Source organism: Protobothrops mucrosquamatus, unplaced genomic scaffold (assembly GCF_001527695.2).
Source record: "Protobothrops mucrosquamatus isolate PMUCROS unplaced genomic scaffold, P.Mucros_1.0 scaffold_30, whole genome shotgun sequence".
In the NCBI taxonomy this organism is placed as follows: Eukaryota; Metazoa; Chordata; class Lepidosauria; order Squamata; family Viperidae; genus Protobothrops; species Protobothrops mucrosquamatus.
In genome coordinates, this window is record NW_015386106.1 from 14,132 (window position 1) to 32,402 (window position 18,271).

The window sequence follows — 18,271 nt, forward strand, 5'->3', positions numbered from 1 at the left end:
TTGTTGGGACGAAGAGCTCGTTCTGAGGAGAAAAGGAGGGATGTTAAGTATGTAACATTGTAAATTCACATACAATCCCGTATGCAAGACAGAGAAGTGCAGTCCTCTTTCTAAATTCACTTACGATCCCTTTCTCTGACACGATTTTATGCGTAGGGTAAATTTATATTCTCGATCTATCCAAATAGGATACTTTTTTTAAAAAAAGTATTTTTCACCACAGATTGGGATAAAAATATTATTTGAGAAGAAGAAAGAAGCACAAAGTATGCAAGACCGAGAAGTGCAGTCCTCTTTCTAAATTCACTTACGATCCCTTTCTCTGACACGATTTTATGCGTAGGATAAATTTATATCCTCAATCTATCCAAATAGGATACTTTTTTAAAAAATATATATATTTTTCACCACGGATTGGGATAAAAATATTCTTTGAAAAGAAGAAAGAAGCACAAAGTATGCAAGACCGAGAAGTGCAGTCCTCTTTCTAAATTCACTTACGATCCCTTTCTCTGACACGATTTTATGCGTAGGATAAATTTATATCCTCAATCTATCCAAATAGGATAGCCTTTTTTATACTTTAGTCACCAAGTATGCAAAAACAAGAAATACCACCATCTTTCCCGGCCTATATTAGATTATAGATTATTGCTATCTCAATTACCATGGCTAATTTGGGCCCAAGAATGGGGAAAGATGGAACAAACCCCAGGTTCAAATCCCAGGTTAGGAAGCTTTCTCAATATTTAACCATCATGAGATCAATTCAAATACGAGAAGTAAAATGCACTTCGTCCCTTAAGGTTTAAACATTAGCTTTTGATCATCATGCTGATCTAAATATCTACCTTGGCTCAAATTATTTCTACTGCCAGAAATTAACATCATTTGGAATCCTACTATTGTAAAAGTACTGAGACATAGAAAGTCTGAGATCCTTCATAGGGGGTATGTAGGATTCCAAGCATAAGGGATCTTAGGTAAATAACACACGTGTTCTAGAATCTAGATCCCTAAATGAAACCCTTTAAATGTGTTTGCATTTATAAATATTCATAATCTATCTACCTACTTCCTGTCCAACACCTCCAATCCATAGAAGTGTCTCTTTGTGACAAAGCAGAATAACAATCCCAAAATGTCATATAACAGCCTGACCTTTATCTGTTTCTCCTTGAAAGCAGTTCCCATGGAACTGGACAAATCCAAACAATATTTTCTGTCTCAAATTTGGTTCGACCTACAGTCTCTGAGAGTTCACGCTAACACTGTAAGGTGAATTAAGCAACTAAAAGACAAACATCTGTGGTAACTCGGCTAATTTCTTAATAACAAGATTTGATTGATTTCCTTCCAGTCTTGTACCTCTTCCTGAAAGCATGTATGAAGACACTTCAAGCAGTCGATTAATTAGCCGGGACCAGAATCCCATAGGAAAATAGGGCATCTCATACAATCTTATAATAAGCTCGGAGTTTTCACAGTGAGGTAATTCTATCACAGGGCGTTGATCTGACAAGCTTCAAGAGAAAAAAAAAACAAATTCATCAATTAATTTAAAAAGGGAGCTATTTTTCCCCCCTTTTTCATTTTTTCATTCCCCAGGTTGGCAATGGGGTGACAGTCAAAAGGTGCAGATCTTCTCTGAGTGATAATTAATGGCTGACACCATAACATTGAGCAAGCGTCCATAAGAAGTCCCTGTGTTCTATTGGGCACTTTGGAATTATTGCACAAATGGTAGCAAACGCACAAATTTGCTTCGGTAACCTCCGATACAAATTAAATAATAGAAGAGAATATTTGTAGCTGAGGGTTGAATTGAACTTGCAGCAACATAATAACTCTAGGCTTATTCCTCTCTTGACTCCCTCTCCAGTGGAAACTTACAATTTCCAATCTATAGTTTTTACCTGCTGCTAATAGCCATTTCACGTATCACCATTTAAAGAAAGAAAATGGTTAATAACACACAGATAAAGGAGAATATTTCAGCTCAGGTTGAGCTGTGGGGTCCCTGGTGCTGTCTGAGCTTGATGGTTTTCTTGCAGACGTTTCAGGACCCAACTAGGTAACATTATCAGTGCTAGTAGGAAGTGAGGTTTATATTGTCTGCTTCTTGATTGTCGGCCTAACGTTAATCTTAGGTTTAATCTTTGTTCCTCTGTCTGTTGATTGCTGGTGAGCAGGTGTTTTGGGATTTTGTTTCCTTTCCAACGATCAAGAAGCAAAGAAGGCAAGCAACTCCCAGCTCAGACAAATAAACTAACAGTAAAATAACCCAATAAAGAATCACCCATATTGCTCCCACCAACACTGACAGGGCTTGCCACTGGTATATAAAATGAGAGCGAATCCCACTCCCTTCTAGCACTGATGTTGTTACCTAGTTGGGTCATGAAACATCTGCAAGAAAACAACCAAGCTCAGAGCCCACCAAGGACCCCACAGTTCTTCTCCTCCTCCTCCTCCTCCTCCTCCTNTTGTTGGGACGAAGAGCTCGTTCTGAGGAGAAAAGGAGGGATGTTAAGTATGTAACATTGTAAATTCACATACAATCCCGTATGCAAGACAGAGAAGTGCAGTCCTCTTTCTAAATTCACTTACGATCCCTTTCTCTGACACGATTTTATGCGTAGGGTAAATTTATATTCTCGATCTATCCAAATAGGATACTTTTTTAAAAAAAAGTATTTTTCACCACAGATTGGGATAAAAATATTATTTGAGAAGAAGAAAGAAGCACAAAGTATGCAAGACCGAGAAGTGCAGTCCTCTTTCTAAATTCACTTACGATCCCTTTCTCTGACACGATTTTATGCGTAGGATAAATTTATATCCTCAATCTATCCAAATAGGATACTTTTTTAAAAAATATATATATTTTTCACCACGGATTGGGATAAAAATATTCTTTGAAAAGAAGAAAGAAGCACAAAGTATGCAAGACCGAGAAGTGCAGTCCTCTTTCTAAATTCACTTAGGATCCCTTTCTCTGACACGATTTTATGCGTAGGATAAATTTATATCCTCAATCTATCCAAAGAGGATAGCCTTTTTTATACTTTAGTCACCAAGTATGCAAAAACAAGAAATACCACCATCTTTCCCGGCCTATATTAGATTATAGATTATTGCTATCTCAATTACCATGGCTAATTAGGGCCCAAGAATGGGGAAAGATGGAACAAACCCCAGGTTCAAATCCCAGGTTAGGAAGCTTTCTCAATATTTAACCATCACGAGATCAATTCAAATACAAGAAGTAAAATGCACTTCGTCCCTTAAGGTTTAAACATTAGCTTTTGATCATCATGCTGATCTAAATATCTACCTTGGCTCAAATTATTTCTACTGCCATAAATTAACATCATTTGGAATCCTACTATTGTAAAAGTACTGAGACATAGGAAGTCTGAGATCCTCCATAGGGGGTATTTAGGATTCCAAGCATAAGGGTAAATAACACACGTGTTCTAGATCCCTAAATGAAATCCTTTAAACGAGTTTGCATTTATAAATATTCATAATCAATCTATCTACCTACTTCCTATCCAACACCTCCAATCCACAGAAGTGTCTCTTTGTGACAAAGCAAGATAACAATCCCAAAATGTCATATAACAGCCTGACCTTTATCTGTTTCTCCTTGAAAGCAGTTCCCATGGAACTGGACAAATCCAAGCAATATTTTCTGTATCAAATTTTGGTTCGGCCTACAGGCTCTGAGAGTTCACGCTAACACTGTAAGGTGAATTAAGCAACTAAAAGACAAACATCTGTGGTAACTCGGCTAATTTCTTAATAACAAGGTTTGATTGATTTCCTTCCAATCTTGTACCTCTTCCTGAAAGCATGTATGAAGACACTTCAAGTAGTCGATTAATTAGCCGGGACCAGAATCCCATAGGAAAATAGGGCATCTCATACAATCTTATAATAAGCTCGGAGTTTTCGCAGTGAGGTAATTCTATCACAGGCCGTTGATCTGACAAGCTTCAAGAGAAAAAAAACAATAAATTCATCAATTAATTTAAAAAGGGAGCTATTTTTCCCCCCCTTTTTCATTTTTTCATTCCCCAGGTTGGCAATGGGGTGACAGTCAAAAGGTGCAGATCTTCTCTGAGTGATCATTAATGGCTGACACTATAACATTGAGCAAGCGTCCATAAGAAGCCCCTGTGTTCTATTGGGCACTTTGGAATTATTGCACAAGTGGTAGCAAACGGACAAATTTGCTTCGGTAACCCCCGATACAAATTAAATAATAGAAGAGAATATTTGTAGCTGAGAGTTGAATTGAACTTGCAGCAACATAATAACTCTAGGCTTATTCCTCTCTTGACTCCCTCTCCAGTGGAAACTTACAATTTCCAATCTATAGTTTTTACCTACTGCTAATAGCCATTTCACGCATCACCATTTAAAGAAAGGAAATGGTTAATAACACACCGATAAAGGAGAATATTTGTAGCTCAGGTTGAGCTGTGGGGTCCTTGGTGCTGTCTGAGCTTGGTGGTTTTCTTGCAGACGTTTCAGGACCCAACTAGGTAACATTATCAGTGCTAGTAGGAAGTGAGGTTTATATTGCTTGCTTCTTGATTGTCGGCCTAACGTTAATCTTAGGTTTAATCTTTGTTCCTCTGTCTGTTGATTGCTGGTAAGCAGGTGTTTTGGGATTTTGTTTCCTTTCCAACGATCAAGAAGCAAAGAAGGCAAGCAACTCCCAGCTCAGACAAATAAACTAACAGTAAAATAACCCAATAAAGAATCACCCATATTGCTCCCACCAACACTGACAAGGCTTGCCACTGGTATATAAAATGAGAGCGAATCCCACTCCCTTCTAGCACTGATGTTGTTACCTAGTTGGGTCATGAAACATCTGCAAGAAAACAACCAAGCTCAGAGCCCACCAAGGACCCCACAGTTCTCCTCCTCCTCCTCCTCCTCCTTCCCCCTTCTAGCACTGATGAGGTTACCTAGTTGGGTAATGAAATGTTTGCAAGAAAACAAGCAAGCTCAGAAAGCACCAAGGACCCCACAGTTCTCCTCCTCCTCCTCCTCCTCCATCATTCCACAAACCCTACTCCCTTCTAGCACTGATGATATGACCTAGTTGGGTCACGAAACATCTGGAAGAAAACAACCAAGCTCAGAGAGCACCAAGGACCCCACAAATTAAATAATTCACATCATCTGTAATGAAGTCATAACGTACGAGAGGTTACTTGTTCCCCACACTCTCCCTCCCCCTGCCAATGCTCAGGTAACCATGAGTTCTAATTTTTTTTTGTTTACCTGCTCGGAATAAGCAGTTGATCTTCTCCGAGTGGCAAAGCAATCTGAAATTTCTCTAGCAGCTTGAAGTATTGGCCCTTGCAGATCTCAGGAAATTTACTATTCTTTAGCAGGGATTTTTCCACATCAGAACGCTTTATGATCCCTTTGGGGTACTTCGTAAAGCCATCCACCTTCACGGTCAAGATCTATGGAACAGAAACCAGTCTCACCAACCTCACTACGATTTGCTTAGTACAGAGAAGAGCAACAAAGATGATCAGGGGACTGGAGGCTAAAACATATAAGGAACGGTTGCTGGAATTGGGTCTGTCTAGTTTAACAAAGAGATGGACGTGGGGGGACATGATAGCAGTCTTCCAATATCTCAGGGGCTGCCCCAAAGAAGAGGGAGTCAAGCTATTCTCCAAAGCGCCCGAAGGCAGGACAAGAAGCAACGGATGGAAACTCATCAAGGAGAGAAGCAACCTGGAACTAAGGTGAAATTTCCTGACAGCCAGAACAATTAACCAGTGGAACAACCTGCCTCCAGAAGCGGTGAATGGGCCAACACTGGAAGTTTTTAAGAAGAGACTGGACAGCCATTTGTCCGAAATGGTGTAGGGTTTCCTGCCTGAGTAGGTGGTTGGACTAGATGACCTCCAAAATCCCTTCCAACATGATCATGATCATGATCATCATGATCATGATCATCATGATCATCATCATCATCATGATCATCATCATCATTATTATTATTGTTACTACAAAAAGAGAACAATCCAGAAAACCTGGCTTGGAACTCCATTCGAGACCCACCTGGCCGATGATTTTACACAGCCACTTGGGATCGACAAAATACAAATTTCGGAGCTGAAGGGCGGGATCCTGAAAGTGGAGGAGGACACCTAAATAATAAAAAAAAAGTCTGCTTAGTATGTATGCATCAATGAATACGAAACATTTAAAAACAGTGTGGTTTATTACTTTATAATTCACTACCCTTTGTTCAGTGGGGGATCCCCATCCCTCTCTTAGCCCAGCCCACCTCACAGGGTTGCTGTTATGGGGAAAATAGGAGGAGGAGGAAGGACTATAACAGTGGCCCTCAATCTTTGGGGCACAAAGGACCGGTTCCACGGAGAGAGGTTTTTCCGTGGACCGGAGGTGGCGTGGTTTCGCGTGCTGCTGGCATCCCGTGGATGGAGCTTCGCTTGTTTGCGTGAACCGGTTTCTGGCATGCCACGGCCCCATGCCTGTCCACGGACCGGGGGTTGGGGACCCCTGGACTATTGGGTTTGCAACTTATAAGTAATAAAGGTGGCACAAAACGAAACTTCCCAACTTAGCATAACGTTTTTGTCTAAACGAAAAAAGCGATTGTGGAGCCACTGACTGTCGCAGTTCAACCGCCACATTTTTTTTTACCTGATTCATTCAGAAAATGCACAGCGTGGGAAAGCTCATTTTCATCCAACTGCAGCTGATTTTCTTGCACCAATTCGTAAAGCTGACTCTGGCAAATCACAGGGAACTCAGATGGCAACGTTTTGCGTATTTCCAGAATACTCTTCTCAAGTTCTAAGTAGCTGTCTGGAATTAACTGGCCAATCACCGGCTGATCTCTGATCTGCAGGGAAAAAATAAATAAATAAACAAAATGTTGTTCCGATATTTCGATGAATGACTGAGGGATGAACTGTACTTTCCTAGTCAATCATTTCTCCTTGAAATATGGATTATAGTTTGGGCCGGTCTAGAATAGACAGTAAAACGTGGAATAACTGGGTTGGAACGGACCGTGGAGGTCTTCTAGTCCAGTGGTTCTCAACCTTTTTAATGCCGTGACCCCAACCGGTCGTAAGTCGAGGACTAAACCGGTCGTAAGTCGAGGACTAAACTGGTCATAAGTCCAGGACTACCCGACTGGTCGTAAGTCGAGGACTTTCCCTGCCCGGGAGCGCCGCACATGCGTGGTTCTGCCGCCTGCGCTGGCCGAGGCGTAGCTGGCAAGCGGCAGAGACGGAGCAGGCCGACCACCAGCTGGCCCAGCCCAAGGGAGGTAAGGCACCCGCTGGAAAAGGGGGAAAAAATGGCGGACAAAAAAAATGGCAGACAAAAAAAATGGCGGACAGCCTTGCTTGGCGACCCCCATGAAATGGTCGATCGACTCCAAATGGGGTCCCGACCCACAGGTTGAGAACCACTGTTCTAGTCCAACCCCTGTTCAAGCACGAGGCTATCTTGGAAAAATGATTGTCCAAACTCTTCTTGAAAAATTCTGCCTTCCTGAAGATTGAAGAGATTGAGCCATTGAGAAGGACCAGGCATTCAAAGTAAGCCAGAAGGTGGCTTGTTTCATTTTAGTTTAGGGTACCATGCAAATCCAGCTACTGTGTCTTGAAAACTATGATTCATGGCTTTACAAGGTGGTGTGAATCTGGTCTAGTCAATAAGCAATTGCTACCATAGTTAAGTCATATCTTCTGCAGTGATAACAGAATAACAGAGTGAGAAAGGATTTGGAGGTCATTTAGTCCAACCCCCTGCTCAAGCAGGAGACTCTATGCCATTTCAGACAAGTGGCTATCCAATCTCTTCTTAAAAACCTCCAGTGTTGGAGCACCCACACCTTCTGGAGGCAGGTTGTTCCACTGATTAATAGTTCTCACTGTCAGGAAATTTCTCTTTAGTTCTAAGATGGATGAACCCAGAACTGGGTAGATGTCTTTTTTAAACTATCTGGGAAAACCAAATCTGTATTTATGACATTAAAGAATTGCACTGAACATTAAGCAGTAACTTCCCTGGTGGCTAATTGAGCAAGATTTTATGCAAATATGCCTGAGAACATGAACTTATCAACCATTTAATTATGGTTGGTGTAGTGGTTAGAATGAAGTATTGCAGGCAAATTCTGCTCGCTGCCAGCAGTTCGATCCTGACCGGCTCAAGGTTGACTCAACCTTCTATCCTTCTGAGGTCGATAAAATGAGGACCCAGACTGTTGGGGACCTCATGCTGACTCTGTAAACTGCTTAGAGAGGGCTATAAAGCAGTATATAAGTGCTATTACTCTTTATATTAAAGCGAAACGGCTTACTTTAAACTCCAGACATTCTTTGATGATGATTTGTCGAAGCTTAGTCATTGATTCAGACTCTTCTGTGGCTTTCACAAAGTGATAGTCGTGGATTTGGGGAAATCCCTTCTGATTCATCAACTCCTTGGTGATTTTATTGATGCAAACTCTACGCTGCTTTTCGCTAGAGATGTCTAAATGAGTTCCGATGAGAATCACAGGGGAGAATGACGCTCGGGTCTATAAAACAGGGGTTGCAAAGTTCTAGATTAAGACTTTTCTCCCATAATTACCCTTTTATCTGCAGTTGGTTTTATTCCATTTTATTAGCCTCACTCCTAGCCACCTTGCAACCAGGATGTCACCTCAGATTTGACAAGCAGTTTAGAATAAAACCTTTTTTTTTTTTAATTTTATTGATTTTCTAACATTACATTTATATCTTTGAAAAAACAATGTGGCGGCTGAGTTACTATAATTCAATTACATACAAATATTCTTAATACAAATATTCTGTATATTCTTGCTTTGACAATATGCAGAACTGTCTGGTATTTATATAGTTAAACCAGCAACTGGGAAAGAGGGAGGAGAATAAGGATAGCCCGGGAGAAAGAAACTGGAAGTAAATCACATCTTCTAAGTTGATTGGAAGATGTGAACCATGACCCCAAAATAAGGGAGTGGGAAATGCTTAGAATGTATATGCGTAACGGAAGAGAAGCCAGACCTAAGAATTTCCACCATGCTGTACTGACGTCTCTATAACCTTAATAAATGCTTTTAGGAAAAAATATGCCTGAAAGTCCTTTTAAGTGTTTCGTTAATCAGACACATGACACTCAAACTATTACAATAGGTATTTCCTCTCTTTTCCCCTTAATATGTACTGTCTCATATTTGAATGAATACACTTCTTATTCAATCAGTCAAATAAAAAATAACTTTTTAATATTTATCAATAGTTTTTAGTTTACATATATCTTGATTGTTTTAACGTTCAATCTTTGAGACAATCAATGTCCTAGTGACTTTTTCTCAACCTTAATTTTCCATTAATATTTAAAATTAACGTTTAATATTTATCATTTCCAAGTTATTAAATGTTCCCAATTCCCTTCATTACAATTACTTTAAAAAAAAAGATCCTCAAATTCCTTATTCCCACTGACCAGAATAGTATACATCTGTGTAACAGAGCTAAAAAAAAAATAGATAATTTCTTTCTGATTGATTAAATAAGGAAAAATATTCTGTTCCTGTTCTCAAGGCCTGCTTTTCACACTTCACAAAGAATCCTTAACAAAAGAACCTTTTACGATTGCAAATCCTTCAGGAAGTTTTTATGATCACTGGAATGCTGTCAGCCAAACGTAACAGGGATCTATTTCTTTTAAGAAGTTCGCAGCGAGGAAAGATGAGAAATTGTAAATGAATTTGGGACCGTTTGCCCTACTTTATTTGTAAGTAAGCTGGAAGGGGTTGGGGAAATTAGTCAATCTAATTTATTAATTTAATAATTTCCCAGTTGCAATGTATGGCTGTGAAAGTTGGACCACAAGAAAGGCTGAGCGCCAAAGAATGGAGGCCTTTGAACTATAGTGCTGGAGAAGACTCTTGCGAGTCCCCTGGACTGCAAGGCGATCAAACCGGTCAGTCCTAGAGGAGATCCACCCTGACTGCTCTTTAGAAGACCAGATCCTGAAGTTGAAACTCAAGTACTTTGGCCACCTAATGAGAAGGAAGGACTCACTGGAGAAGAGCCTCATGCTGGGAAAGATGGAGGGCAAGAGAAGAAGGGGACGACAGAGAATGAGGTGGCTGGAGGAAGTCACTGAAGCAGGAGGCGTGAGCTTCAATGGACTCCAGAAGATGGTAGAGGACAGGAAGGTCTGGAGCAGTGATGGCAAACCTTTTAGAGACTGAGTGCCCAAACTGCAACCCAAAACCCACTTATGCATCGTCGAGTGCCAGGGGGGTGTGGCCCATTGGCTGGGTGTGGCCAATTGGGTGGGCGTGGCTGCAGTGGTAACGGCAGACTGGGTGCGACTAAAAAGTTCAATCAATCAATTCCAACTTTGCAAGGACTTTTTTTTTCCTGCGAGAAGTTGAAATTGACTGATTGAACCTTTTTTTTTTTTTTTTGCACATGGCGGAGGAGGCCTAAAGCAAAAAGGTTTTATAAAACCCAGCTGAAGGCCTAGGACTGGGGCGACGACGCGCGTGCCCACAGAGAGGGCTCTGGGTGCCGCCTCTGGCACCCGTGCCATAGGTTCGCCACCACTGGTCTGGAGGAACATTGTTCATGGGGTTGCGATGGGTCAGACACGACTTTGCAACTAACAACAACAACAAAAAAAACCTATAGATTGGAAATTGTAAGTTTCCACTGGAGAGGGAATCAAGAGAGGAATAAGCCTAGAGTCATAAAAGAGCCAAGGCTGCCTACCCCTGGTTTAGACAATGGAAGAGATCTCTCAATTGTATTTCATCCAAACTGAACACTCCTACCTTTTTTAAATTAACAATCTTCCCTTTTGGTTTTCACACATTTCTATAGACATTGGTTAAAGGCCAAATTTCACCTACTCCCACCAAAAAAGTGCTGGCAGAGGTTATCCCCCAGGTCCCAAACACTGAATAAGGTTAGTAAGTTGTGGGTTGGAGTCCACAGTCCTGAGGACTTCCACCAGATGGCCAGGGCTCTCCGAAGTTGTGTTTGTGCAAGCTTAGGAGAGCCACAGGGTCACTTCTCCTGACATAATCAGGTTCACAAATTCTGTAGGAGAACAGCTGGCTGAGCTGGGAGGCGGAGTTAAAGATGTCATTAGTTTGGAATCATTGTGCAGCCACAAGAGACCCACATCCAATCTCGGTGAATTCTGTTGACTTTTATCCAGCGCCGATTTAGCTTTGACTGTTAGTTGACTAGATATTTGTGTATGGGTAGCAATAATAAACTCTTCTCTGCTATGAACTCGATGAATGCTCCTGGTTATTTGTGCCTGACAAATTCTCTATCATATCAGTGTTTTTTTTTTAAAAAAGAAAGTATGTTACCTTGATATTAAACAGCCACGGTTTCATGGCATCCACTTCGGATTCCCCTTTGCTAAGGTCATAAACCACGAGGTAGAGAGCCCGCTGAGTCATAAAATGGAGATGAGCGCTATAGAATTCTTCTTGACCTGCAGAACAGCAAGGACAGCAGTAAATTGGCAGATGCTATGTATGCCCACATACGCTCTGCGTGACCTCCAGTCCTCAGCAAAGCGAGATGAGAATTGAAACAGAGTTTAAATCATTTCAGGCTGCGGTCAAGAACAAGAACAACATGTTACAGGTTGTGAAGAAACAGTTGGTTTTCAAATTTGCTCCCTCACACAACGCAGAGATGTAGTAGGAAAAGTTTCACAAAACTTTAGAAGTTTAGAAAAAACAAGAACCGTATTCCTGTAGGAGAAGAACAGGCAGTGTCTGGGGAGGGAGTCAAGAGAGGAATCAGCCTGGCACTGTTGTGTGCTCACAGTCTTAAGTCCAACCCCTCTTGAATTGCGTTGACTCTCAATTAGCACCAATTTAGTGCTGACCGTTAGTTGACTAGATTCTCTGTTAGTTGACTAGATAAGTCAGGGGTCCCCAACCCCCGGTCCATGGACCAGTACTGGGCCATGGCATGCCAGCAACCGGTCTGCACAAACAAGCAAAGCCCCATCTGCAGGATGCAGGCAGCACACAAAACCATGCACCCTCTGGTCCACGGAAAAACCTCTCTCCACGGAACCGGTCCCTGGTGCCCAAAAGGTTGGGGACCTCTGAGATAAGCAATAAATCAGTTTAACAGCAACTTAACACCTGGCCCTGATTCTTAGACCCTGACAGTTCCCCTATTCTCATGGCACTATATGCTAGATCTAAAGTCAGGCTCCAGGTTTCCTTCCTCTGTAACAATTCACACGACTATATTAATTTCTACCACAGCAAAGTACAGATAGTCCTCAGCTTACAACTGTAATTGGTCATTAAGCAAGCTGTCACGTGACTGACACAATTTTATGACTCTTTTTGCAGCGGTCTTTGAGCAAATCACTATGGCCATAGTGAATCTACCAGTCCACTGTCCGCACTGGGTGGTTTTTGTCAGAGATCAAAAGTAAATGCCAATTTCCAGCAAAAAAAAACAAAAAAAACATCGTAAATCAAATTCAAATAACTTTATTGTGATCATTAATCAGCAGAAGAGAAAAAGAGAAGAAAATAGTTCCCAAATATCCAGAATATCCAATATCCATCCATCCTTTCCTTTCCTTTCCTTTCCTTTCCTTTCCTTTCCTTTCCTTTCCTTTCCTTCTTTCCTTCCTTTCTTCCTTCCTTCCTTCCTGTCATGGTGGCGCAGTGGTTAGAGTGCAGTATTGCAGGCAGACTCTGCCCACAGCCAGGAGTTAGATCCTGATCGGCTCAAGGTTGACTCAGCCTTCCATCCTCCCAAGGTCAGTAAAATGAGGACCCAGATTTTGGGGGGCAAATATGCTGACTCTGTAAACCGCTTAGAGAGGGGGCCGTGAAGCACCGTGAAGCGGTATATAAGTCTAAGTGCTGGTCCTAGCGCTATTCTCCTAAATTCTGAACACCGTTTTCGATTGACACCCCCCCCCCCACGCATGAGAGAAAATACCTGCAAAATCCCAGACATTTAAAATTGTGTCTTTCTTGATTTTGCCCCTTCGTGGAATCTTCCAGTCATGCACATCAATGCCGATGGTCGGATTCTGAGGGGCCAAATCTGGCCTCTTCCATTTCATCAGTTGTCGCAACAAGGTTGTTTTACCGCTGCCGGCGTTTCCAACAATCATGAGCTTCATTCTGTGGTAGGGAACGGCCTTCTTCAAGCGCAGTTGAAGGAACCTTGCAAAAAAAAGATGGAAAGGTTTTTTAATTATAGAATTGCTTTCGCAGGGGGAAAACACACATTTAAAAAGGGAACCCTTTCAATCTATATAAATAAAAATGTAAATGTTCGCTTGTTCAAAATCTTAAATCTCCGACAGTTCTTCACCAATTGCTTTGAAATTTTGACACAACGTTGCATTCGAATACGCGCGTGTTTTTATATACCTATATTATATAGATGTCACACCTGTGACAGGTAAAAACATGCTTTTTTAAAAAAACAGCGCCATCTGTTGGACATAAAAGCAACACACGCTTTTACCAGACAGCCACAGCAACGCGTGGCTGGGTACAGCTAGTATTATATATATATTTTATAGAAGTTTTTATTAATTTTTTCCCCATCCATACAGTAATAATTTTTCAACCAACGTGCTGTCTGAGTTTACATTCACGAATACATATTTAATTCCTAATCCTTTATTCTTTCCTCTAGCCATCGATAAAATAAGTTGCAAATTTGATAATATTCTGTTTCTTCTTTTTCTTTCAGTCTCAATATTATAACCACCGATCCATTTTTTTTCTTAAAAAAGTCCAATTTGTGTTAGGAATACCTTCAGCCAAGACAAAAAACGTGACCAAAACAAAGCTGAGTTTAGATGTTGTGATGAGCTGTAGTAATTCCTTTCCTACAAAAATAAGACTCAAGTATGTCTTAGGAAGATAAGTTCCCCTTCTACAGGTCGTCCTTGACTTACTACCTCAATTTCTGTTGTTAAGTGAGATGTTTGTTAAATGAATTTTGCCCCATTTTATGATGTTTCTTGCCTTGGTTGTTAAGTGAGAATCACTGCAGTTGATTAGTTAGTAACCCGGTTGTTAAGTGAATCTGGCTTCCCCATTGACTTGGCTTGTGAGTAGGTCACAAAAGGGGATCACATAACCTTGGGAACCAACAACGGTCGTAAGTATGAGTCAGTTGCCAAGCCTCTGAATTTTGATCCCATATTCATGGGGATGCTGGAAAGGTCATAACTGTAAAAAATATTCACTTTTTTCAGTGTCTTTGTAATTTTAAATAGTCACTAAACAAACTGTTGCAAGTCGACAACTACCTGTGTTACAATCAGTTTGTTTTTTTAAAAAAAGGCACATTTGTGTTAATAACATTGTCAGCCAAGACAAAAACCTGACCAAAATAAAACTAAATTTAGATGAGCCGTAATCATTTCTTTCTTACAATAATGAGCTCAAGTGACCGTTGGGAAGATACGTTTTCCTTCTCTCTCTTTTTTTTCCTGGAGCAGCTAACAAAAGCTTTGTGTTAGATCAGACAAATAAGAAATAAATCTGAACTACGGGTAGGATAAACTCACCTGATAATATCCCTTGCTTTGCCTCCCACGTGTTTGAAATCTAAGTTAAGGTGTAACCCTTCCAAAGGAAGGTCCCAGATGTTCGACAATTTCCCCATTTCATCTGGAAAACACCGTATACCTGGATTGTAACTAACGTCAAAAGATGTCAAGTTTTCAAGGAACCCAATTTCAGGAGGAATCTAGAGACAAAAGAAGAATATATATATATATTTCAGAACAGAATTATTAATCTTATCGGTTATAAATGTCAGTTACATGCCCAGTTAATCAAATGTAGCTAGTTAATTCTAGGCCAGGGGTGGGCAACCTTGGCTCTTTTACGACTCGTGGACTTCAACTCCCAGAATTCCTGAGTCAGCCACGCTGAGGGGAAAGGGAGAGGTTTCCAAGCTGAGCCGTGCCGGCTCAGGAATTCTGGGAGTTCAAGTCCACAAATCTTAAAGTTGCCAAGGTTGAGGACCCCTGATATAGGACAGGGGTGGGGAACCTTGGCCCTTTTATGACTCGTGGACTTCAACTCCCAGAATTCCTGAGCCAGCCACGCTGAGGGGAAAGGGAGAGGTTTCCAAGCTGAGCCATGCCGGCTCAGGAATTCTGGGAGTTGAAGTCCACGAGTCACAAAAGAGCCAAGGTTGCCTACCCGTGTTCTAAACCAATCATTGTTTCTTTTGAACAGTGTTCAGGTTTAATGTTACAGGTAGTTCTCGATTTACAACAGCTCATTGAGTGACTGTTTGAAGTTACAATGGCACTGAAAAAAAGTGACATACGACTGTTTTCCCATTTAGGACCGCTGCAACGTCCCCAGGGTCACGTGATCAAAATTCAGAGGCTTGGCAACTGGCATGTACTTATGACGGTTGCAATGTCCCCAGGTCATGTGACCTTTTGACAACCGAATTTCTCTGTGTAACTTCCCCTTCCTATAAGTAATGGCTGGAGATTCCCAGAGACACCCTTTTCAATGGATAGGATGCTGTTTGTTGCCAGCATAAAATTCTATCACCCAAGTTTTTCCTTCAAGGTAGCCTCTATTTTTAACCAAAGGATTCTTTCGGTAGTCGGAAAACAGAACCTTAATTTTCAAACGATGGTTACAAAAACTGGAGGGGTGGTGGTATTAGAGTGAGAAGCAGGTTGGCGTACTTTAGTGTCTAAGTATAAGACACAAACATTTTAATACTTCCTTAGCTGAGTGATGGAGGGATTCATTTTATTTTGGAGAACCGTGTCTCCACTAAAATTGTTAAAGTCCATTTCTTTTCTTCTTTTTTTTTATCTCCAGAGCCATTGCACCCTTTGTGGGTTCTTCTGAAGACTTACCTGCTTCAGGTTTAGCAATATAGTTTGGTAGACTTTCCTCTCTGTCTTCTTTTGATCCCCTTTTGCAATGTAAGCTTTGTATTAAGACAGAAAGAGTACAGAGAAGAGCAACAAAGATGATTAGGGGACTGGAGGCTAAAACACATAAGGGAACGGTTGCTGGAATTGGGTATGTCTAGTTTAATGAAGAGAAGGACCAGGGGGGACATGCTAGCAGTGCTCCAGTATCTAAGGGGCTGCCCCAAAGAAGAGGGAGTCAAGCTATTCTCCAAAGCACATGAAGGCAGGACAAGAAGCAACGGATGGAAACTAACCGAAAAGAGAAGCAATCTAGAACTAAGGAGAAATTTCCTGACAGTGAGAACTATTAATCAGTGAAACAACCTGCCTCCAGAAGCGGTGAATGCTCCAACATTGGAAGTTTTTAAGAAGAGACTGGACAGCCATTTGTCTGAAATAGTATAGGGTTTCCTGCCTGAGCAGGGGATTGGACTACATGACCTCCAAGGTCCCTTCCAACTTTATTATTATTATTATTATTATTATTATTATTATTATTGATAGGAAAAATCAACCTTTTTCTCAGCAGTTATTTGCACAGAAGCCGTTCTGCTTCCAACTTTATTATTATTATTATTATTATTATTATTATTATTATTATTATTATTATTATTATTAATCAGAGCTGATCGCCTCAAGTGTATTTTAAGTCCAATGCGATCAGGCCTGAAGAAATGTCATTTTCGGGAAAGAGCAATTGCTTCAAACATTCCTGAAAAGTATTTTGACCCAAGGAAGAAAAGCAGGGACGGTGGATAAAGTCGAAATAATTACTATCTTGTTCTGCGTTACCTCTCTTAATTTGTTGTCAGACAGGTGTAGTTTTTCAAGCCCAGCCCACCAAGAAGCTTTGTCGTTCAAGTCCAGAATGCTTATTTGATTGTGGTTAAATATCAATTCTCTTAAATTTGAAGATTTCCAAGATGCAGGACCAGGTAAAATTCCAATCCTATTGCTGCTTAAATCCACCGATCGCAAACTGGCAAAGAGAGACAGGAACACAAGTGCTATTAAGTTAAAAGTCAGACTTTGTAACTTGCGCCACACACACCCTCCGGTCCGCGGAAAAAACTCTCTCCACATAACCGGTCCCTGGTGCCCAATCTCTAACAGAGTGTGTATTGTTCTGTGTGTGATAGTTATAGTACCTGTTGTACGTGGCTTTTTAGATGTTGATTGGGGTGTGTGGATGGATGGCTTTGAAGTCATTAGCTGTCGTTTCTTTGTGCTGCCAAGCTCCTGCCTCTTAAGTACTTGATAGGCTGGGAGTAAATCAGCATCTTATTGACTGTTTCCCAGCTTCAATCACTTCCCTGGCTGTTTTTGTGCCTGCTCGTCCGACAATCTTAGTAGCTGCGAAATTAAATGTGTTGGGCGAGCAGGTACAAAAACAGCCAGGGAAGTGATTGAAGCCTGGGAAACAGTCAATAAGATGCTGATTTACACCCAGCCTATCAAATACTTAGGAGAAGAGGGCTGGGCAGCACAAGCCAACGACAGCTAATGACTTCAAAGCCATCCATCCACACACCCCAATCAACATCTAAAAAGCCACGTACAACAGGCACTATAAATACCACACACCGAGAACAGGACATGCTCCACTGGAGAGAAGTTCCCTCAGGATGGGCTCCAGCACAAGTCCAAAAGCTGGGAAGACTAAACCTCTGGTCCCAGGGACGGAGCCAGATTGGATCCTGCAACATTATCGTGGGACACGCACATTCGTCGTCATTCGTCGGAATATTAAAGAGTATGGCAACCTTCTTTGCAGAAAAATAGCTGTTATTTAATTTTCTGTGCTATACCCAAGGTTATATTATAGATGGACAAGAAAAGGCGGGGCAGATCCAATGGTCAACTTTGCTAGCTGTGCCCCAAAACAAAATATTACGGTTTTATGGTCATTTGTCACCATTAACAATCAACCGTTCAGAACTAACTTTATGCATTTGGGGCATTTTTATGGATTAAAAAAAAAGCTTCCAAACAAAAGAATACCAGTTAGAAATCTTTCATCACAAATAAGAAACCTGACAAGCATGTGTTTTTCCCCCAAGCAATAAATGCAATAGATCAGGGATCCCCCAGCACCGGGCCACGGCCTGGCCAGAACCGGGCTGTGGAAGTGACATGTGAGTGTGTGCACAGCTCAACTTGCGCCCGCAGCGGGCAGGCAAGTGTGGGCAGCTCCAGTTGTGTGAGTGGAGGGTATGCGTGTCTGCCGCTTGCACAAATGGAGCTGCATGCG

At 41.3% G+C, this 18,271-nt stretch overlaps 1 protein-coding gene across 1 annotated transcript in view; it reads right to left on the minus strand.

The window, feature by feature from the left end:
• Positions 1-18,271, minus strand: part of LRRK2 (leucine rich repeat kinase 2) — a gene marked incomplete at its 3' end in the record, with an annotated part of 76,418 nt that overhangs the window by 13,129 nt on the left and 45,018 nt on the right. The window contains exons 27-35 of the mRNA XM_029282970.1: positions 16,813-16,999; positions 14,635-14,816; positions 13,041-13,270; positions 11,426-11,553; positions 8,387-8,605; positions 6,712-6,913; positions 6,103-6,191; positions 5,305-5,492; positions 3,845-3,999 (exon numbers count right to left, since the gene is read on the minus strand). Coding sequence (XP_029138803.1) covers positions 3,845-3,999; positions 5,305-5,492; positions 6,103-6,191; positions 6,712-6,913; positions 8,387-8,605; positions 11,426-11,553; positions 13,041-13,270; positions 14,635-14,816; positions 16,813-16,999 — 1,580 coding nt within the window. The remainder of the gene's footprint in view (positions 1-3,844; positions 4,000-5,304; positions 5,493-6,102; positions 6,192-6,711; positions 6,914-8,386; positions 8,606-11,425; positions 11,554-13,040; positions 13,271-14,634; positions 14,817-16,812; positions 17,000-18,271) is intronic.